General features: G+C 41.8%; 1 protein-coding gene across 2 annotated transcripts; it reads left to right on the top strand.

The window, feature by feature from the left end:
• The first annotated feature begins 1578 nt into the window (after positions 1–1578).
• Positions 1579–15812, top strand: LOC139337535 (voltage-dependent calcium channel gamma-4 subunit-like). Of its 2 annotated transcripts, XM_070972171.1 has the most exons (5): positions 1579–1672; positions 1765–2238; positions 8203–8286; positions 9592–9732; positions 10370–13866. In XM_070972171.1, the coding sequence occupies exons 2-5, from the start codon at positions 2016–2018 to the stop codon at positions 10927–10929; spliced, it is 1008 nt and encodes a 335-aa protein (XP_070828272.1). In that variant the 5' UTR covers positions 1579–1672; positions 1765–2015; the 3' UTR covers positions 10930–13866. The 2 variants fall into 2 exon arrangements, with proteins under 2 accessions (XP_070828272.1, XP_070828264.1); XM_070972163.1 differs by having other exon boundaries at positions 1633–2238; positions 10370–15812.
• The last annotated feature ends 7801 nt before the right edge of the window (positions 15813–23613 follow it).

Below are 23613 nucleotides of genomic sequence, written 5' to 3'. Positions count from 1 at the left end.
AGCTCTGTAACGCTCAATGCAGATCATCCTTAGCCTCATTGGGTCAAATAAATAAATAGCTGTTAGTTGCATCCCTATTCTTAATTAGACATGTCAATGTCCATACAGAGCTGTCTTCATGCTCTTAAAAAGAGAAAATTGATGGAGGCCATGCCAAATTTCACATGACTTAAGCATTTCAGGACCTAAAAATACAGTTGAGTCATGAACCAAAAAACTCTGCTACTGTTCTTAAGATTAGAAGTTAATTCCTTCACAAAGCTGTGAAGGCAAGCCAGCATCTTAAACTCAAACAGACATTCAGCCTCGAAAGCCGGAAAGAAAGAACATCAACAGGTGATTTCATACCTTAGACAACATGATGGCATACAAGCTTTCAGAGAAGTTGTGTAAAATAATTTTGCTCATCTAATCTAAAACATCACATATGTCAGGCCTCTGTCTGCTCACCTGCTGTGACTCCCCCAGTCTTGGCCCTTTTGTGAACACGGCTGAGGACCAGTGGACATTTTCCAGCTCGATCCAATCTGCTGCATCACGGACAAAACTGTGGCACAAACAGATTACTGTCACTTTCTCTCCAGTCCTCATATGTAACATGTGACACCAGTGAGCTCTTTCTCATATCCTCCTCTCCTGCACCTCCCGCATGCGCCTCTTTTATCTCTCTCTCATTTTACCATTCCTCCCATCCCTTCCTCCTGTTCCTCTGTTCGTCATTTCCTCCTCACCTTATCTCCTAATCCTCCCTACCCTATCATATGTCCCTCCATACACACACAAACATTCAAACCCTGACACACACACTCTTTCACTCTTTCTGCTCTCCTTGCAGGGGCCAGGAAGTGGCTCAGACCCTGGGAATTTAGGATGAGGCTCCCAGTCCAAGAGATGGGACAGCACAAAGAGCAGCAGCCCCGGCCAAACCCTGCAGGCCCTGTGGTTGCTCTGTGTGTGTGTCAGTGTGAAAAAGATGGTTTCACACAGAGAGAGACCCCCTACTGAAAACAGCACAGGGCTTAAAGTGGCAGACCCGACCCTAATGTCGCCTGGATCCGAGTTATGACTGTGGCCAACATTTATGTCTCACTTGTCAACATTTATGAGTCGGAAGAACTTGCAAGCAGATTGGTCCAACTTCAGAGTGGTTTTGATGGATGTTTCCAGAAATATTTCATCAGTGGTGATGCTTTCCACTCCTTAAAAGTTGCTGCTAGTTCAGCCACACATCAGATCTCTCTAATCTCCAATGTGCTATCAGTGGTGGTGTTTTTTTTTTTTCCTTTGCTTGATAACTGGATGCTTTGAAAACCATTTGAAACCCAGTTTCTGAACAGCGGGCAGGATAATGTGTGCATGTTCTCTATGTGTTTGTTGTGTTTGTGGGCGAGTACTCCTGCTTGGATGGATTTTAACTGTGTTAAAGTCTAACCATAAACCCTGAACGCGTTTTTTGCTCCCCACACAAAGTCTCCTAATTCTCCTGCTGTCTAACATCACTGTACATGTTAATGTAGGTCTGATGTTTTCTTCCTCCAGCAGCTGCTCACACCGCCGTTTCCCATTGGTTTGGCTGCAGCCGTGGAAGGTGTGGTCTGGATGAACGATGCTGGAACCTTTGTGAAACCCTGCACTTTAATACTGAGTGGTAAACAGTAAAGAAGTCATAGCGGTGTGTGATTGATAGAATTTTATGAACCGTCTTTTACTCTATCATAAAAGTATGCTTGTTCAAAGAATGACTTTAAAATTTTCCATCTGTAGCATCACAGAAGATATGTCCAGTCAACTCAGAGGAATTAAACGACTGCTGCGGTCATGTCAAACTCGGAAACTTGGATTGAACTCCGACTGAAGTGCAGGGGGTAGAAGAGCACGAATCGAACATTTAAGGATCGAAACTTGGCTTGATCAGAGGAAAAAAAAACGCGAGACGCGTCCTCTGACCACCACCATGGGCACCGTGCGCTCCTGTGCGTAAGCTGCTGTGGAGGATCCACACATTATGAGACGACATGGCATGGTGTGACCGAGGGGTTCAGACTTTGCTGGCCATCGTGGGGGCCTTTGCCGCCTTCAGTCTCATGACCATCGCCATCGGCACCGACTACTGGCTGTACTCCCGGGCGCACATCTGCAACGCCACTAATGCCACCACGGACGAAACCCAGCTGCAAACCAAGAAAGTCCGAGGCGACCTGACGCACTCCGGGCTGTGGAGGATCTGCTGCATCGAAGGTAAAACAAAGTCAGATAAGTTCGTTACAGCTATAACACGAACTTTTTTGTTACATACCAAGTGCTGATTTGCTCAGGTGAGGTTTTTTTGTTTTTTTTTTCCCCCACTGATGAGCTGATTGATCTTCTGATTTTCGGTGGGGAGGTAACAATATGCGCGGGGTGGTCATCATATAGCCATTACAAGTTCTGTCTGTGAGGTAAAACTGTATCAAAACGAAAAACGAATGCCATATTGAACTTGGAGTAAAAAGTACATGGGCATTCGCAACAAACATATCCCAGTTTGTGTGGTGTGACCACGCACCAAAAATGGAAATCGGGGTGTAACGTCATTACCAGTCATTTCTATTGTTAAATGCGTTAAGTAGCATTTAAAGTTACCTGGGTATGGTGTTGTATAAGAACAGCTGGAGGGAAACGACTGCTTGTTGCGCGGAAAGGCGATGACGTCCGTGCGTAATGCTGCGTTTGCGTCAGTTTCCCTTGTAAATGATTCAGTCACTGAAAAAGAGGACTCACCGGACAGATTATGACATAAAATAACCATTAGATTTGGCTCTATGTCTCACATTTTGTTACAGGCAGGAAAATGTCGCGTGCCCAGTAATAATTTAAGGATTCGTCCTAATTTTCTCATTAACTGGAAGCTGTTGCTTGGCAACTACTTCCATAAAATTGCTTAGACTGATGAAATAAGTTCCAGCTAGAGGAGTCACATTTTAGCAAGGAAGCGACTTGCTTGAAGAAAGCCTGCCATCACTTCCTCAGCTGCTGAGCTGATCCCCAGCACACGCCCCAGGAGTTTTGGGCTGGGCTTCCCGCGCTGGTTATTCTTTGGACACGTTTTAACAACACTGGGCTTAAGTGCTTCATTAGAAAGAAGCCCAATCAGTGAAATCTTCTTTTCCCCCGTGCTTTATCGACAAACAATAAGGACCAGAATATCTCACCGGACACATAACATGAAATCAGTCAGCCACAGTGACGTCTTCCATCAGCCCTGCCAGCTGTGGCTCTGTCCTCTGCTGCTGGTGCTGAAATCTCCACTGACTCTGTTCCTAACAACCCAACTAACTAACTAGACTGGATGAATAAATAACTTCACATTACCAAGACAATTTCAGATGCAGGAGGCCAATCGTGACTTGTAAGGTGTTCACCTTTGTAAACTTGACAGCTGAAGGTTTGTGCAGGCTTTAGCGGACCAGCCTTTCCACACTTGCCTACAGGTGGCACCTCAGCATGTTTTGCAGACAAAGAGATGTTGCAGTTACAACCACAGGTGGGAAAAAATAGCAGTGATTACATTTTAATACATCCACCCTGATCACAATGATAATCAAATCATAGATATTGTTCTTATGACGTTTGACACACATTCACCATCTCGTCACTGATCACAAGAGAATGCTTGTTGGCCATGTGTGAAGTTCGTAAATCAAAAGAAATGTGTTCAGTCCCCCGCGTGATGTTTAGATGAATTTGTGACATGAGTGCTTTTTGAAGAAGGATGCTTGCATCTCATATGCTTCCATGTGCAATGAAGGCAGCATCTCTCAGACATGTGGAGAGATCTGACACTGTTGTGGGTGGGGGGCCCAAGAGAAGAAGCAACACTTGCCCAAAGGTTTGTTTCATATGCAGATGATGCACACTTCATGCGCATTTCCTCTGCACTGTTACTACTCTACTGGGTTTGTAAGTACATGACTATTTATGGCTTTCCTGTCAAGTTAATCAAAAGACTCTCTCTCTCTCTCTCTCTCTCTCTCTCTCTCTCTCTCTCTCTCTCTCTCTCTCTCTCTCTCTCTCCCTCTCTCTCTCTCTCCCTCTCTCTCTCTCTCTCTCTCTCTCTCTCTCTCTCTCTCTCTCTCTCTCTCTGAGATGCAGCTCTCACTGTTCTTGAACATCTGTCTTTTCCACCATCTTCTCTGTCCCTGCTCATATCGTCGGATATGTGTTGCATGCAGAGCTGGAAATAAAAGTAACACACCTTCTCTTGCTCTTTCTCTCTGTCCTCTAGTTGCACACCTATATCTGACTTTGACAATGTCAAAATGTTAGTGACATTCAATCAATGAACATAGTGACTTCTAAACATACAGAAAATTGGGATACACCCCCTAAAGTTGAGCTGCACGGTGTTTTGCGAAATGCATTCTTCAAATTCAAAGTAATTCTTTCAGTTTCTCCCAACCATGTTGTCCCATTGTGGATGGTTTGTTTTTGTTTTTTAAAAGAATGAATAAGAGTAATCGCTTCAAGCATCCACTCATTATACTTTCCAATTAACAGATTATTTCTTCCAGGAACAAAGAACAAGACGACGCCTAACCAATTATATGAGGTCAAATGAGAGGATTTAATAATGGGTAAACCCCGGGGAAACGTTGGTTAACCTTGTAGAGGAAATTCTGCTTGTTACTACGTGTCAAACAAGCGCCTGCGTGAGTTGGGTCTTGTAGAACAAGGAGGAGGTTCACTGAAGGTGAGCAATGATGGCAAATGAGCTTTTAAAGGGAACAATGTGAGGTCTTGTTCTGCAGCCAGTCATGCGGAAATACAAGACCTCTCACTTAAGCAAGTCAGCGCTGATCGCAGAGCACGGTGAAGTGGCGCTGAAAGACTTGACATGTTTCAAACATACATTTGGTTCGACATCCACCAGCTCACGCAGTTCACTCTTAATGTGGTGGTTTGAGCGTCTCTGTGTCATAGAGGCTGCTTTCTGGTTTTGTGGCTTTGTTAGTGTGTGTGTGTGTGTGTGTGTGTGTGTGTGCGTCAGCCCGGTGAATGCATTAGTAAGATGTCAAAGGCGTCCTCTGAGAAGCCAAGCTAGAAATGTGATTCTGGGTTGCCAGGGGGAGGTTGCCATGGTGAAGCTATGCTGAGTAATAAAAGATGGGCTCCGGTCTCTCAGACAGATGGGCTCTGGGGAGATACCTCCCCTACTGAGCTCCCTCTCTTTCTCTTTCTATCTTTCTCATCATCGTCCCTCTCATTATTAACTCACTGGCCCGCTGTCTGTTAATTATTAATACAGTTATTTCACTCTGACATTATCACTCTTTGTCTGATCTTACAAAAGAAGACTTTTTTCTTGTTATCTTGTACCTGTCACTGCTTTTTCCTTAACCTCTCCCGACACAGTCAGTCAGTCACAGTCAACAACCTATTAGCTGAAAAACTGATCTTATAAATATGAAATACATGCGAGATACACTCACAGCATATTGTTGATTGATTGCGTTTCTGTGCCAATCCAAAGAAAGAGTGTGCTTCATTCACAAAAAATGTAAAAATCAAAAAGAAGCTGGGAGAGAGTTGAAGAGAAAAACATTTCAGAACACAGCAGGGAGAGAAGTGGATAACTGAGACATGATAGTTGTAAGAGTGTTGTAAAAATAGAGGAAGAGAGTTGAAAGAGACTGAAAGAGTGAGGTTGAGAGGGTGGAGTCAGTGGAGATAGACTGAGTCTGGGCTGTTCAGCATGTTTCATCACTTCATCTCTGCTCTTATTTCATTCCCTTTCCCAGCGGTGCCAAACATTAACCATAAAAATGTAGCAGACAAATGTGACATTGAAATTTTGCGCTGATGGCTGGAATGAAATCATGCTGCAATATTAAGCAAGAAACACGCTGAAGGTGTCCTGCGTAAATAACCTGTTTTGTTTACGTTAAACGCTTCTAACCAAAACACGTTAAGTGTATCCCCACGGCCTAACAAACATGGCGAATGCGTTTTCTAGCTCCTGAAACAGTCAACATGCCATTTAGCCAGAGGGTATGCTAACCAGGATGGATAAAGCCACTCAGGCATAGAAAGAAGCAGCCAGCGACTGCAGCTAATCTACTAATGTCCTTTTGATTATGTAGCCACAACATGATCGCCACTGGCCAAACTCACAGCAAACAGTGTATGCCTCCTCAAAAATCCCACAAGGCACTGAAAAACTATGCCAACAGAAGCCGTGTTTCCATTAATGCATTTTTCTGGTCATTTTCAAGTATCGCAATAGAAACAGTTGAAAATGGCAACATTCAAAAAGACATCCTCAGTTTTTGTGCTCGCTTGAGGTGATTTTTGCCTTTTTGATAAAGAGTTAATGTGCTTAATGGAAGACGGAAACATCTTTTCCAAATAAGTGGCAAACATTTAAGTCACATGACTGATCAGCTGTTTCCATTCCGAGGGAGAAGAAGAAGAAAAGCTGTTTCCGCTGTCTGCGTTCTCCTGGATATCCAAATAATACTCCAAAAACAAAAATCTTGAAAACCTGTCTCCATTTGTCTGTAGTAGCTGACCAAGATGACTGTTTTTTCTTCTTCTTCTTTGAAATTTGTTGGTGGTTGGTAAACAACTGGTATTGTTCCTGGTTTGTGACCTCTCCTTCTACTCTCATTACAGCCATGCATAAATTAGCCCATACCGCCACCCTCTGAGAGAACTACACCTTGTTCAGCCTATTTATTCTCTACAAAACAGTTGATGGAAATGTGCTTAATTTGTATTTTTTTCACTTGAAGATGAGCCACAGACAGACTGCTACATAAAGTACAGTGGCTTTAATAGTACCCGTAGTGCAGTTATGTTATATTCAGTGCTAACGAATTGTGTGCGTCCTTGAAACATTGACGAAGTTCTTGATTGCATTTCTTCCTTAGGGAAAATTTTTCAGAAATTTATTTTCTGAATTGTTTACATCCAGTTTTGGTAGCTTGCAGTCTTCCTCTTCCTTATCTTTACTGATACATTGGTATGTTTCTTAATTAAATGCTCTTGCGTGTGTGTCCTCAAGATCTAAACAAAAAGCTGACCAGCTCGTAGCAAAATTGCTCCATAGCACTGCTAGTGGCCAAAAACTTCACAGGGTACCTTTAAATCAGGAAAATCTCACCATATTGCAGTGAGTAAGCAGGACAAAATGCTCTGAACTTGATAGATGACCTGATGAATTCAGTCTGAATTGATTCATGCATCTTTAATTTTGTATGTACATAGTAAAATAATATTTGAATTCCTCTCAAGTAAAGACAGACAGAACTCAGACTAGGACTCACTATGAGCAGCAATTTCTCTGAACACTTCAAACAAGTCCCACCATTGGTCGACATTAAATGTTATATAGACTTTTCAAATCTTCTGGTTTGGACTTATTTTCACATCAGCAATTTAGGAGGATTGTGTTGTTTGGACTGAGTAATCATTTTCTATGGTTATGGCTCTATGGTTGTGGTGATAACTGTACTGTATTTTAAGATGTTGTGTCTATTGAATGAGCATGACCTTATCTTAACAACCAAATTCTGAAATTTCAACACAAAGTATTAAAAATGTTTGCTTGTTGCAAGAATAAAAAAAAGCTCATACTGCTGTAGACATGTTTCATTAACCAAGGACAGATAATGCATGGCCATCAATACATCTACAGGTGTCTGAATGGTGTCTAGCATGACTCCAGAGCAACTCAGTAGCAAAGACAGAAATGACAGGATGCGGCAGCAAAATCAGGCATAATTCAAAGTCTAACCTTTCAATATTCATAATGATCCAATGTTTTATTCTCTTAAAAGTGGAGGGAAGATTTTCTCAGTGAAGAGACTGGGTCTTTGAATAGAAGGTGCCCGAGGGCTTGAGAACTTAAGAACCTCACATCCACAACAGCCTGCCCTCAAATGGTCTCTGACATGGTTAGAGGTGAAAAAAAGGCAGCACAGTATTAGTTTAAATGTTCTTTAGGAGACTTCAGTTTTCCATGACTCGTTTGTCTTGGGATTAAAAATTCTTGCATGTTGATTCAGTGGACAGTCCTTCTTTTTGTTCCTTCTATCTTAATTGGAGCTTTTCATGTGCAGATCCACGATAAAGAGTATTTTCCTCTTAACTGCTGTCATTTCATCCATGCACAGGATGCTACTGCCATCATTCGCATTCACACTACTCTTGGTTTCCCTGCAGGTGTCAACAAAGGAAGCTGTTTTCAGATCAATCATTTTCCAGAGGATAACGACTATGATACAGACAGCTCAGAGTACATCTTACGTAAGTCATTGCAACCTTTTTCATCTTCAGACACTTCAACCCTTAATCTCTTTTTCTTCATGTGCTGATGGAGTTATCACAAGGGTACTTAATGTGTCATGACATCTCTATCCCTCTCCCATAAAAGCCTGATGTCATAACAGTAATTGGAGCTATAGAGATGATGCAGTGTGTTGTGTGCTGATGAGTAATAGGGCCGGTCTAAACCATGACCCACGCAAGAGTACGTCTCACATTTGACCAAGGTAGTTTAATGAAAGCATGTGACCGTGAGCAGCTTCACCGAAGATTGTCTAAACATTATGGACGGTCTACGCTTTCGGTCAGTCTTTCCATTTTGTTTGAGGTCTCAGATCGGCTTCACTTTGCATATCACATCTGATTTCTAGTTTGACGCCCTGCGCCCCAAAGCAACTGTTCCAATCTTCGCTGTTGTCTGTACTGATGAATTTCAATAAGCTCGTGCAAATTAAATCCTGCACTCACTCAGTTAGTGTCAGCAGGATCATCTGCTAATCAGGGCTTAGTATCTGTAGAGAGCATTCATCTGTTGAACCTGAGGCGGTTTTTGCTCTCCTTTCACTTCCTTTATTTCTAGACTTATGGCAGAGTTACGACATGTGACAGCCAGACTTGCCTTACATTGTTATTTTTAGCTTTTTATTTTCAGCTTTAACTGCCATCAATTGGCATGTGAGTAGTGGATGTATAGTAGGATACTTCTTTGCTTCATTGGGTTTAAGGGATGAGAAAACCCCACCTTGTGAAATAACATCTCTGCTATACACATAATTCTTGTCAAAGGTGTACTGAAGAACCCACAGAGACTTGTCCCTGGACTCTGCTGTTCCTCCCGGCTCTACGGAGCATATTAGCATCTTTAAGCTTTTTTTTTTTTTCTATACCCTGCAAATTTACTATCTTGGTTGACTTTCACTGCTCTCATCTATCTTCCAGCTGCTGTTAAAGCAAAGAAGCTCTGATAAAACCATAGTACATGACCTGCCCAGCACCAAGGAACAGATTAGTGAATAGCTGGTATGGGGGTGTATTTAGCTTAACTTAAAGATCCAGATATTTCCCTCAGGGTTGGAGGAGACCAAAACAGTGCTAAAAGGAATTGTGCATCGTAATATATTATTGTAATGTATGAATATTAATAATGACATTTCCATCCACATTTAACATTACTTTACTGGCACTACTGTCATTTTCACTCACAGGCTGCTCAGCCTTTATCTTATATACTCACAGTAATGTATTGACAAGAAGGCTTCACTGTCTCGCTCTGTGTGCTATGAACAGGTATAGTGCGTGCATCAAGCCTATTCCCCATTCTCAGCACCATTCTGCTGATGTTGGGTGGCCTGTGTGTTGGGGTTGGACGCATCTACAGCAACAAGAACAACATCCTGCTCAGCGCTGGCATCCTGTTTGTGGCTGCAGGTAGGACAAGGATGACAGTACACAACAGACAAATACACAAACTGGTGTAACAACAGAGAGATTGTGTGCGGGGCCACAGACAGAAGGAGAAGACAGACACCATACAAGAGGGTTTACTTTTAGTTTCTTTTTTAAGATTTGTCTCTGTCTTTTAAAGTGGCTATAACTTTTTCTGTGTACAAAAAATACAGCACATGTTCCCTCTCCCAGCATATCGATTGCTTTTACATAAAACAATGAATAAAGTGCAGATAACTTACACAGTCCTAGCACATCTTCCCATTCCCCTGAAGCCATTATTTCTTTCTAATTGGCAGTGACAAGTAATTCTTTGTGAATACGCAAAGAAGAATGTCAGATGGTGAAAACGTGCAAGATATGAATATTGAAATCACATTTTCATGACAATAGCTCTGTTTTATTAAGAGGATTGAACTCTATAAGGAATAGACCTAATTTGTAAAGATGATGAGGTGTTGAATGTGATGAAGGTATAGGTGTAGAGGAGCGTAGAGTGTGTGAATCCACGCTGTGTGCACACTGCAGTGTGATCTCTGGTCTTTATCATCCACTTATGTGCTTAAACTTTAGGCATATGCTTTACTTTCATCTTCCCTCTTCTCTCTCGTCTCTTCAGGCCTGAGCAACATCATCGGTATCATCGTCTATATCTCCAGCAACGCCGGAGATCCCAGTGACAAGAAGGACGAGGACAAGAAGAACCAGTATAACTATGGCTGGTCCTTTTACTTTGGCGCCCTCTCCTTCATCGTGGCTGAGTCAGTGGGTGTTCTGGCAGTCAACATATATATAGAGAAAAATAAAGAGACACGCTTCCGAGCCCGACGCGACTTCATCAAGACCACCTGCTCTTCTTCACCATACTCCCGGATCCCGAGCTACCGTTATCGACGAAGGCGCTCACGCTCAAGTTCGAGGTCGACTGACCCATCTCGTGAGCCATCCCCAGTGGGCCTGAAGATCGGTGGAGGAAGCGGTGCAGGAGGTGGAGGAGGAGGGTTGGGGATGGGCTTGCCGATGGGGGACATATCCCTGTATGCCCTCAGTAGGGACCCTCTGAAGGGTGGGAGTGGGAGCGGAGGGCCCTACAGCCCAGAGAGGGACTTTTTACAAGTCCACAACTGCTTCCAGAAAGATCTGAAAGATGGAGCAAATAGGAGGACCACACCGGTATGAGGTCAGGAGTTTATTGCTGTGTGAAACAATAAGCTTCATGGAACACATTGTACAGCTGATGTGAAAGGACAAATCCTCCCCGGGGCTGTTCAGGCAACAGCGATGCTGAAAGGTCAGAACTCAGAACTGTTTTTCTTGCGTCGCTCTGTGACAGAAATAGGACCAATCTGTGTTTTAGTAGGAGGAAGATGTGAAGTGATATCAAAACAGCTCTTTATGATATGACTCAGTATCTTCTTGAGAAAGTGGATGCAGACATTTTGTAGCAGTATCTGAAGAGTTAAATTGTAAAATGTGATGTGACACACTATTTGTGAGTGTTTGTTCTGGTATTCTTTAAAGAAGCTACTTATGACTTTGCCTGATAAAAGAATTAATCTTTTATAGACTTGATGCTCAGTCAGATGCTCATATTGACCTTCAGGTAAACATGTTTTTTCTTCTAAAATAGCTGTATGGTGTTTTGGATGGGAACTTTTTTCTTTTGTTCTGGGACAAAAAGATGTTTGTCTCCAAAATTGTTTGCTAAAATTAAGTAATTCATGTGATTGATTGAGTATTCTTGTATTGTATTTGTTTGTAATTTAACACAACTGGTGCTAACTTAACCTGTACACCTTTGATAGTCTTATGCCTTCTCAACTGCTATTTGAATACTTCTGCTGTGTCTCAGTAATCTCTCTCAAGCTTGTGTGAAACGTGTGTTGCAGCTCTGAAACACTGCCACACCGTGACACATTTACACTGTGAATATGGATTATAGATGTATCGCCTACAATGATGAGGCTCACAGTAATGTCAGTACATTCCAGTATGCTGTGTGACGTGTCAGTGTAAACATTATTTGTACAGACTGTCTGGTTTGCTCTCCATTCACTCAGGGATGATGCGTGGAACTAATGAGTCTGGTTTTAGAGACGTAAAGCATGAGAGAGATCTGTTGAAGTTCTTTTGGTTTTCCTTACCTAAGGCAGACTGACTGTATGTAAAAACAAAGGTGAGATCACGCTGTATGTGTTACCGTCAATTAGCATGACTCTTGTTTCTACATTTACCACCTTTGTGTTCAGAAGGTTTTTGTCTGGTGCAGATCTTTTGATCATGATACAAAATAGACTTGTAGCTGATGTAGAATCTGAAGTATTGATGTACCCTTATCCGTGTCCTTTTCAACAAGACTTGTTTGTATAGTCATCACTTTCAAGAAACTGACAACAAGAAATAATTCAAACGGTACAATTGCATGGCAGACATTGAAAAAGTGCATTATTATGGTAATGATTGGCTACATTTAATTGCAGAAAAAAAGACCTATTTAGTATGCAAACAACAAGACACAGTGACAATGGAAAAACAATTACAAAACGATTACAATACAAAGCAGAAAAGGGTGAGTAAGGACACGTGACAAGGATTTTAAAAGCAACAAGCACACTGTGTTATAAAGAGGGATGACACATAATGTGTGTTGATTTCAAAGCTGCTGATCAGGGCTGTTCAAGAAACAACTGCCAACATATGGTTTGATTTTTTCCTGTAAGGTTTTGAATCTGTCTGCAGTGTAGTGTTGAACAATACGATCTTCTCAGCTATCATTGCTACAAAAATAAATGGTTTTGAGTGATGTGAAGCTCAGAGAGGTCACCCAGGAGTGACATGGTTGCAGACATAGGGATGCTGAGGCCAAGTATGTGGGATAGCTTGTCCCTCTGACCCCATCTGTTGCATGTGGACTAGAGGTATTTGCTATTATTAGAGACGTCCATATGTTCTCTGAGCTCTGTGAAGGACTTCGGGGTTGCCTTAAACACATAGTATGCGATTTCTGTTGCTAGAGGACTCTCAATCAAAACAATGAACACAAGTTTCATTCATGCTACGTATAGTCACCTTGCTGACTTCCTCCTTCACTCTCCGACATATCATTGGGTGTTTCCTGTGTTTCCCCAAAAGTTATAGCAACTGGGGGGGGTGGGGGGGGGGGGGATTATGGAGTTTGCTGAGTTTGAGCATTAAGGATTATGTAAGTACACAACTCAACAAAATATATAACATAGGTCTAGTCGTGTTTCGACATTTTAATGCAGAAATGTCACATATTATACTTTTACTTTTGTTTTAGACTTGCAAGTCTAGCAAGATGTGTTGTCACATAGGCTTTGTCAAGAGCTGATATCCATATAATCGTGGTGTTTTTGTGATGGGAAAAAACTATAAATAAAACAAAAAAAAATGCTTGGTCAGGACTTTATATAGCAGCTGATATAAGAAGTCTGATATAGCTTATATTCCAGCTATCCTAAATGGTGACTGGGGAGACAAATTCTTCGAAATTCAACTTTGTAATTACAGCTTACTTCATTTTGAGACTTGCTCGTCGTTTAATGAAAAATATGAACTGAGACTTGGTCGAATTTAGCTAATGATATGGGGTTGATGGGGCTGTTATGCCCTGCTGTGAAACTGTGTGGCAAACAGTCAGGCAACCACAGGGTGTTAAAGGAAATCAGCATCAGCCAACTTAATGCTTGACTGAACTAACAGGCTCCCAAATGCTCATCCAGACTTCAAAAAGCTTGTCTCCTAACAAGAGCTGGAGCAAAGTGGGTGCGGTATGTGTGTGGAGGGCTAGTCGAAGTTCAGATTACTCATTCTTGGTATTGTGCGTGCTTGACTGGGTTTCATGTCAGCGTCATGGTTTGTTTCCGAGTTGAATATTTTTAGCAGTAGCTGGAATTGGTTTCATTTGGTTTTGTGCATTAGTGTCACAGCGGTTGCCATTATTAAACATACAGTGCCATGAGAGGGCTTGTCATCTCTGGAAAGTCTCTGCTGTCCCAGCGATAGTTGTCATTCAAGTCACTGAGGTGGAGTAGGGGAAGTCTTGAATTGGAAAGGACTTATTTTCATGCAGCCTGTATGTCATGTGCCTTTGTTATGCCAAACTGGTTTGATGACCTTGTTTCCCATTTCAGCGCTGAATTTTTCCTTCTTCATCCCCTTCTCTTTCCACCGCCCCGGCTGTTAAACCTTGAAAATTTGAATACCATGGACCTTCACTGGTATTTTCACCCACTATAAAGCCGCCCCTCACCCCCTCCCTCCCTCCTGTTGTGTGCAAGTGAAATATCTCCTCCAGTAATTGAGAGGAAAATAGCAGGGTCACCTCTCCATGCAGTCACAGACGCAGCCAGTGTGCTTGTTAGCATTGGTTCCTCGTTGTGCAGGATGGATAAAATAACGCTTTTGGGTCTCAATTCTGATTTGCTGGCGTGACAAATGGCTTGGCAGGTGTTCCTACTTCAGCTGTCGTTATACTAAACCTGACACACCCAGTGTCAGACCAAAAACATTTACAGCCTGCAATGATTTATTACAAAAAAAAAAAAAAAAAAAAAAAGCTCAGTAAAATCTAATCAAAGATATTTTGGATATAGTCATAAATCACATGTCTCCTCATGTAACGCATAAAAGGATGAAGTCGGCTCACTGCTGGTGGAGCTATCAGCTGACACTAGATTGGATCCATAAAGTGAGGACTTAACTTGTTGACTGCATCTTAAAGTTCCAGTGTGTCTGGTTTAGGGTGGCAGAAATGGAATGTAATATTCACAGTTATGTTTTCATTAGTGTCAGCTGAAAATAAGAATTGTTGTGTTTTTATTAGCATCGAACAAGTCCTTCATATCTAAATGAGGAGTGGGTCCTCTTTCATGGGGCCCCACCGTGTTGCCCTGTAATGTTTCTACAGCCCACAATGAACAAACAAAACAGTGTTTCTGGAGAACAACTTTATGTTACCAGGTATGTCACTCAATCCTTCACACTGGATCTTTAAGGCTTTGTAAAGAATATCTCCAGAGAAGATCACCTGTTTAGCAACAACAGGGAAAAACCATCGCAGACAGCATAATGTCTAGCTAGTATAATGTCGTGAGAGCACATACACACATCATTTCATTCACTTAAATGAGGGAATCACTGCTTCATCAGCAGTAAATGTTAAATGTGATGTGATCTTCATGCTGTTTATTAGCACAACAGGTGTTAGAGGTTACAGGATGAACGGGAAAGACAGATGCGATTTCCTCCTGAGAGATCTCCTCTCCACAAGCTCTCTCCTCCCGATTTTTTTTTTTGAAATGGCTGAGATTTCTCCAAGCAGGGGGGCTTCATTCCTCGCTCCCTGTTGATATTGGTGCCATGCTGTCAATCCAGGAACCACAGGCATCCGTTGACATCTGTCACTGCACTAAGACTGGATTTAGCCAGCAGCCATTGGAGCTAGACCTCTTCTCACTGCTATGACATATGATCATAGTGCAGTGTATTATATCCAATCATTTTATAATGTCTGTAGAAATACAAACAACAAGCAAACATGACTCACTTTGACTACAATTTACCCTTAAAACATACTAGATGGGAGGAAATATGGATCTTTCCCCCCTCCCCTGTTAAACATAAATGCAAACAAAGATAAATATGAAGGGCGAGTACAAGTGTAAGAATGGTAAATTGGTACAGAAGAGGATTGGGGCCCTGTGTCTTAGTTCTGTGTTTCAAGTTACAATACTGATGAACGAGTGTCTGCATTTTATTATTATAATTAAAGTTCTAATTGTGAGATTGGTGCAGAGAGATTTATTTTGCATTCTTTTAAGTCATTTTATCCATAATTGTGCTTCTTGAAGTTGTTGCACACAACCCTCTATGGTCTTACTTGCATGTCTGTTTTAGTTGAGGACTTGTATTTTTGGTAAAATGATCAGTGTCAATAATGTATAATATATGATATTACCGAGCCTGTAAATAAAAGTGTCTTTAATTATTATCCATGAAAGGCTTGTAATGTATTATTTTGCTGATAAATTACTCTGAAATTAAAAAAACTGAATGGAAGTTGAACACGTTTGATTGATTACGATTTATGAAGTCTATGATTGATGATGACTGATGATGTTTTTAGCATGTTCCACTGAAAACAATTGTAGTTATTTACATAGATTTTAAGCATATGAATTAAGCTACAGTACACTTACTTTGAGTATTGTAAGAGTAGCAGTTCTCATCCCAACAATAGATCTCCGAGGAGAAAAGGAAGGACTCCCAAACTCTCCTCCTGTGTTTGTCAGGAGAAGGAGGAAAGTGGTTTAAACAGGATTCAACCAAGCAGCAACGTTTTTCTGCACTCATTCATTAAGTCATTATTTTTGCATCGTCCAGTGAGAAACTGATCAGAGACGAGATGTGGATGGCTGCCATTCAAGGATGTTCCAGTGCCTGTGTTTGTAATGAGGTACAACATGTCAGAGTGCAACTTGCGTTTCTTACTCAACATGATAGGGATTAACTCAAGATAACAGCAGGCAACAGCTCCAGTCGTTAATCCAGGTCTCTCAGTTAAAAACACTGTGTCTTCAAACACAGAAATCGTAGAAACTGTTACTCAGTCTGTCGCAGTTTTAGACTGTTTTACTCCTGTTGACCCTCACCAACTAATTTCAATAATTCATCCATCCATCCATTATCTATATCGCCTATCCCTTTCGGGGTTGCGGGGGACTGGAGCCTATCCCAGCTACAATGGGCGAGAGGCAGGGTACACCCTGAACCGGTCGCCAGCCGATTGCAGGGCCACATACAAGGACAAACAAACATTCACACTCGCACTCACACCTACGGACAATTTAGAGTCACCAATTAACCTAATGAGCATGTTTTTGGTCTGTGGGAGGAAGCCGGAGTACCCGGAGAGAACCCACGCATGCACGGGAAGAACATGCAAACTTCACACAGAAAGGCCCCGCCTGACCCGGGGATTGAACCGGCAACCTTCTTGCTGTGAGGCACGCGCACTACCTGCTGCGCCACCGTGCAGCCCTAATTTCAATAATTTCATCATCAAAATCATCTACCTGTATTTTAGATCCTATCCCGACTAAGCTGTTTAAAGAAGTATTACCTCTAATTGACTCTTCAGTATTAGACATGATCAATCTCTCTTTATCAACAGGCTACGTACCACAGTCCTTTAAAATAGCTGTGATAAAACCGCTACTGAAAAAGCCTACTCTTGATCCAGGGGTTTTAGCCAACTATAGACCGATATCCAACCTTCCCTTTCTCTCAAAAACTCTTGAGAGAGCAGTTGCAAATCAGCTGTGCGACTTTCTAAACAATAATAGTTTATTCGAGGATTTCCAGTCAGGATTTAGAGTGCATCATAGCACAGAGACAGCACTGGTTAAAGTTACAAATGACCTTCTAATTGCATCTGATAAAGGATTTGTCTCTGTACTAGTCTTATTGGATCTTAGTGCTGCATTTGACACCATTGACCATGGCATCCTATTGCAGACACTGGAACATTTCATTGGCATTAAGGGAACTGCGCTAAGCTGGTTTAAATCCTACTTGTCAGATCGCTCTCAGTTTGTATGCGTTAATGACGACTCCTCTGTGCTCACTAAAGTCAGCTATGGAGTTCCGCAGGGTTCTGTGCTTGGACCAATTCTATTCACCTTATATATGCTTCCTTTAGGTAAGATTATCAGGAAGCACTCAATAAATTTTCATTGCTATGCAGATGATACCCAGCTATATTTATCAATGAAACCGGAAGAAACCAGTCAGTTAACTAGACTACAAGCATGTCTTCATGACATAAAGACCTGGATGACCTGCAATTTTCTGATGCTAAACTCGGACAAAACTGAAGTTATAGTAGTAGGCCCTAAACATCTTAGAAAGTCACTTTCTGATGACATAGCAGCTATGGATGGCATTGCGCTGGCCTCCAGCACCACTGTAAAGAATCTGGGAGTCATCTTTGACCAAGACATGTGCTTTCATTCCCATGTAAAACAAATTTCAAGGACTGCCTTTTTTCACCTACATAATATCACAAAAATCAGGCATATTTTTTCTCAAAATGATGCAGAAAAACTAGTCCATGCATTCGTAACTTCCAGGCTGGATTATTGCAATTCTTTACTATCAGGCTGCCCAAATTCGTTGCTGAATATTCTCCAGTTGCTCCAGAACGCTGCAGCACGTGTTCTGACAAAAACCAGGAAGCAAGATCATATTTCTCCAATACTCGCCACTTTGCACTGGCTCCCTGTAAAGTTTAGAATAGAGTTTAAAATTCTCCTCCTTACTTAGAAAGCCATTATTGGCCAGGCACCTTCTTATCTTAAAGAGCTCATAGTACCTTATTGCCCTACTCGAACACTGCGTTCCCAGAATGCAGGTCTACTTATGGTTCCTAAAGTCTCAAAAAGCAGAACAGGAGTCAGAGTATTTAGCTATCAAGCTCCTCTCCTGTGGAACCATCTTCCAGTCTTTGTCCGGGAGGCAGACACTGTCTCTACATTTAAGAGTAGGCTTAAAACTTTCCTTTTTGATAAAGCTTATAGTTAGGGCTGGCTCAGGCTTGTCCTGGACCAGCCCCTAGTTATGCTGCTATAGGATTAGACTGTCGGGGGACATCCAAAGATACACCGAGCTCCTCTGTCCTTCTGTCCCTCTCCATCCGCACGCTCTCATGTCCTACCACGGCGTGTTACTAACTTAGCTCCTTCCCCGGAGTCTCTGTGCTTTGTCGTCTTGCAGGTTCCCATGGACAGTGGCTGAATCTGGATTGTGGATTTCAGCTGCGTCTCCTGCCTTGGCCCTGCCTGACATCCACTTCAACTGCTACTGCTGTTATTACATCTACTGTCACTGTTACTGTGACTGCATGTCTGTCTGTCTGTCTGTCTGTCTGTCTGTCTGTCTGTCTGTCTGTCTCACTCTCCCTCTCCCTCTCTTGCTCTTCCTCTCTCACCCAACCGGTCGAGGCAGATGGCCGCCCACCCAGAGTCTGGTTCTGCTCGAGGTTTCTGCCTGTTAAAAGGAAGTTTTTCCTCGCCACTGTCGCCAAGTGCTTGCTCATGGGGGAACTGTTGGTTTCTTTGTAGATAAAAGAGCTTGGTCTGTACCAGCTCTATATGGAAATTGTCCTGAGACAACTTCTGTTGTGATTTGGCACTATACAAATAAAATTGAATTGAATTGAATTGAAAAAAGAATCCATTGGAAAGACAGCAAATAAAAATCATACTTTTTAAAGCCCCATCGAGTTCATGCACACCCAATCAGTAACTTCAAAGTCAACACAGTGCATTTTCAATGCTCCACCTTGCAGAGAAACTGCGCAGAAACTGAACTTTTAGTGAATTAGGTTGTCACACAGAGACAAAATGAAAAACACATGGCCTCGCAGCAGGCGGAGGCTGCTGCACGTTATATTATGTCTTCATATGAACCCAAAAAACAAAATCTTCAAAGTAGCCGCCTGCTGCTCTTATTTATTAAGCTGTAGGGTTAGGGTTAGATTGTTAGGGTTAGGGTTATTCAGCAACACATTTCAATTTAAATGGTCAGTGCAGGTATGGTTTTAGGAAAGGTAGCTTGATAATAAGCACTGTCCAAATTGTCTTGTAGTATATAACTTCATAGATTCATTATGCAGAGATTGATTAATTTGATTTTTTATCTTTGTAATTAATTCAGCTTGTCAGTGATCATAACATTGAATTATGAATTCCACTCTGTTGCACGGAGGCATGACTATTTTAAACCTTGTTAAGACAAAACAAAGCTGGTTTAGGTGAACTAAGACCAAAGGTGACCAGTGATTTAAACACTATGTTTTCCTGTGATCAATGGCTCTTTTGACAGTGACATTAGGGTGTTATCCCTGCAAATGAGAAGCAATCAATTTAAGCCCTAACCAACATAGCCATGTGTCCTGTGTGATTAGAATCAATAAGGTTTGATTGTCCAGGTTCTGTGCACACCACTGGCCCACAGGACGAGGTTAAATTCCCCATGGAAGAAGAGCCTCTCTGAGGACTCACATTTACATTTACAGCTCCAGTGTGGCTGTCTCAACACAACAAAGGTCAGAGGTTGAACCAGCCAATGTGCATGAGGTCAGGGGTTGTTGCTCCTTTGGAAGTCATTATGTCAGTGCCATCACTCAAAATGATGTTGGGTTGTGGGATAATGGGTATTAATGTGGATTGTTTATCTGGTAAGTCATCCAGACCATTACACACACTGAGACTGGCACACTAAAGGCAGTTATATCTACATGCATGATTTGCCTGCTGATTCCTGTACATCACAGCCTTTGCTAATGATGCACATCTGCACTGACTGCAAATAATCAAAGGATAATCAATGAAAGAAAACAGAACTGAGCAGTGTAGGCTGGAATCTTTTATCAAAGTAGTGATGATGAAACAAAACAGGTTTCTTTTACAACAGACGGTTGTAAAAGTTTTAATTTTAATGAAATAAAAGAACATGATACCATAAAGAAATATAAAACATATATCACGTCAATACAGTGTCTTTAACATGCTGAGCCACACACTGACAATGTTTTATCAGTAATATTTGATTTAATAGACTATTTACAGCTGTGAGCTGAAACATTCAAAAGCACTAATGTGGTCATTGAAGTTCTAGAAGCAGTGCTCCTTTATTACGGAAAGAAAATTAGACATTGCTAAACTCTGTCTTATATAACATGAAATGTTCCCACAGAGATGGGTGATGTGTTTATACTGCTTTCTTTGTGCAACTTCTAGGTCCAAAATCAAATGACATCCAATTAAATATCTTTGAGTTTGCTCCCTAACCTCACCTAACCTGACCTCTACCCCATCAAACACTCAGGAATACACCTGCTGTACATCAGGCACAACTCTTCAAACCAAAATAGAAAGGCATGAGGGAAGTAAAGACATTTCTATGAGGCACCGGTACACAGCCAAGGCAATGGTGTTTTCTAGTGGTGTCCTGTATCCCAATAATAGCTTAAAGGAAGTAAGGAATCATACTAGTGTAGCTCTGTAGCACAATGAGTGATAGGCAGGAACCAATCTGGATGCTACCGTCTATCTACTTACCTGCTGTCTACAGTTGGTGCAGATACAGCCTTCATTTCATTTCATTAATCCCTGAGCAAGATCAGAGATTCGGAAGCTTGCAACCAGATATCGGAAAATGTGCAAACTCAACCAGCAGGATTTGAATCCATGACCCTCGTTCTATGAAGTGACACTGCGAACCACCATGCCACAACCCCTAAAGTCAGCGGTCCCAGTTGTTCTCAGAGGCATTATTTTAAACAAGAGATATGTGCTATGGTGCATGGGACGCTTGAAATGTATCCAATACCGCTGACATTCCTCTGGCAAAAAAAAACAAACAAACACAATTTTGCATGGAAGGTGGCATCCACAACAGCTCGTGACCAACTTTTGATGTTGCTTTCAACTCATCAGCATTAAAGGAAGCTAAATTGTCCACATATGCATCAAACATGAGCAGTCAGAAATGTTTTGAATATTTCTACTTCAATCCAATTATCTGTTATTTTCAGAACTACCTGTTTGGAAATGAAGCCTGCTGAAATTATTACCCAAATGTCCATTAGACTTGGAGTGTGACTGCTTGGTTGGTTGGTTGGTTGGTTGGTTGGTTGGTTGGTTGGTTGGTTGGTTGGTTGGATGGATGGATGGATGGATGGATGGATGGATGGATGGATGGATGGATGGATGGATGGATGGATGGATGGATGGATGGATATAATGGACACATTGGGTGCACACACATTGACTTTCATGTTCAAATACTGTTAGTGCTTGATTTAATTCAGATAAACTAACCCAATGGCTGCTGTTTGCAGTGTGCTGTGGAATTTATCATAAAGCAACCACAAGTGGAGTTCTTATGTTGTCATATGTCAGCAGGTGAAATGGTGAGTGAAATGGTATTGCCCGTAGGAGACAGGTTGTTTAAGTGACTATGTCAAACAGCAACGGGGGAAAAAGTGAATTAAAGTAGATTTAATTGATGATCCGTGGAGGGGAATATAATTTAGTATAGTTAAATGGCTGACTGATCCTTCAGCAGTCTAGACTGCACTCAGGTTTGCAGTGATTTCGCAAAATCTGTATTTCGTTGCCGTGAGAACTTTTTGACTTTCACTGGCGCTCATACTGATGCCGGGGGGGAAGTGGGTCACAATTCTTATAAAGAGACACAAAAGTGGGCCAAGGCTTAAAAAAGATAAACAGAGACGCACCACTGTGATTTACTGTAGGGGAGCTATCAAAGGGATTAGTGCACCTTTCAGGGTTTTGTTATAATCTGAAGCATATTTTCTGTCTCTTTTTTCCTGCCATTTATTGCAAAGCCTTGTTTTGTGAGAAATATATTTATCATAAATATGTTTTTATACTTTTACTGTACAATGACAGCACATTTTCAAGTACTAAATGAAAAATCCCAGCCCTTTAAAGCTGTGTAAGTACAACAATTGGTCATCTTGTTCTATGAGCACTTTGTCATTAGGTGAATTTTGTTATGTTTGTCTTTCAGCTGGCCAGAACTGGGAACTGAGACATGTACAGTGCTTCTACAATGCAGTAGATAGATATTGGAAACATTTTCACCTGTTGAACACATCTCAGATAATCATCAGCTTGTGATGTATGTGCCTCAGGATCAAAGGGTGAGGGCTTTGTTCTCAAATGTGAATACTGTTACTCAATATTTTGACTTGTATCCACTCATATTAGATTTTAGTACAACAAAATAACCACTGTGTTTTTGCAGAAGAAGAGTATTTCTAAACGGAGGGACGGTATTGAGTGAATGAATGCCCTTACTGACTTCCCCTTTTAAAACCACTTCTGAGAGGTTCACACACACGTGACCAGACAGGAGTCACGTTAAGTTAAGGACAGATTTTTCCTGACATTCCTGAGATGACACACTGAGCATCTCTAGAATAGTTATCATCCTTTCAAACGTTATCTGGACTATGAGACACAGTGTTAAATGGGAGGGCTTACTACAGGCAATATTGTTCTGTCGGGGAAGGTCCACTGTTGTGGGACAGCTGGGGCCTCGCTGCTTCTCTTTATAAACACATCCACTTTTTACTTATAAATAGTTTACAGAGACAAATGCACACCGAGGACATGGCGTAGTGAGGTAGACCGTGAAAACGCAGCCACTGTAAATGGATGGAAACTGCAAGTCCGGAGAGTCATTGTGACAATGCTGGAAGGTCCATTTTAAGAGTTTGTGTGTAAATTTGGATCAGAGAAACTGTTTATGTGAGTCCACTCATTATGGCACTTTACACATCTCTATCCACTGGAACTGTAACCTGATAAGCAGACAGCCTGACAATTTGACTCACCAGTCACATTTATAGCATCCAACTGCCCCACTCCCCACCCCTACTCAGCACCCATTAACACATGCAGCAGCCCCCACGCCCATTGCCCACCATGGCAGACATTTGGTTTGGTCATCAACTTTCCTGATCTACTGCAGCAGCTGTAAGTCTAAACTTGCAGCCCCTCAGCTGCACAGCAAGTCATAGTGAGTAGGGAAAAGGGGACTTGAAACTAGGACAGAGCAGTCTGGCCCCTTTCCCTTCGAACCAGAGGCGTAGAGAGAAGACACTAGACTTAGGAGGAGAGGGGAAAGGAGAGGAGACTTTTTTGGGAAGCTTGCTGCAGTCACTGAGGAAAGACGCTCCTGGGATACAAAGCAGTGTGTCCACATTGCAGAACATCCAATTTTATAGATTAATTTTTTTTTTTTATC

This window comes from Chaetodon trifascialis, chromosome 2, assembly GCF_039877785.1.
Source record: "Chaetodon trifascialis isolate fChaTrf1 chromosome 2, fChaTrf1.hap1, whole genome shotgun sequence".
Lineage (NCBI taxonomy): Eukaryota > Metazoa > Chordata > Actinopteri > Chaetodontiformes > Chaetodontidae > Chaetodon > Chaetodon trifascialis.
The sequence above is the reverse complement of the archived record's forward strand: the minus strand, read 5'-3'. Positions and strand labels throughout refer to the sequence as shown.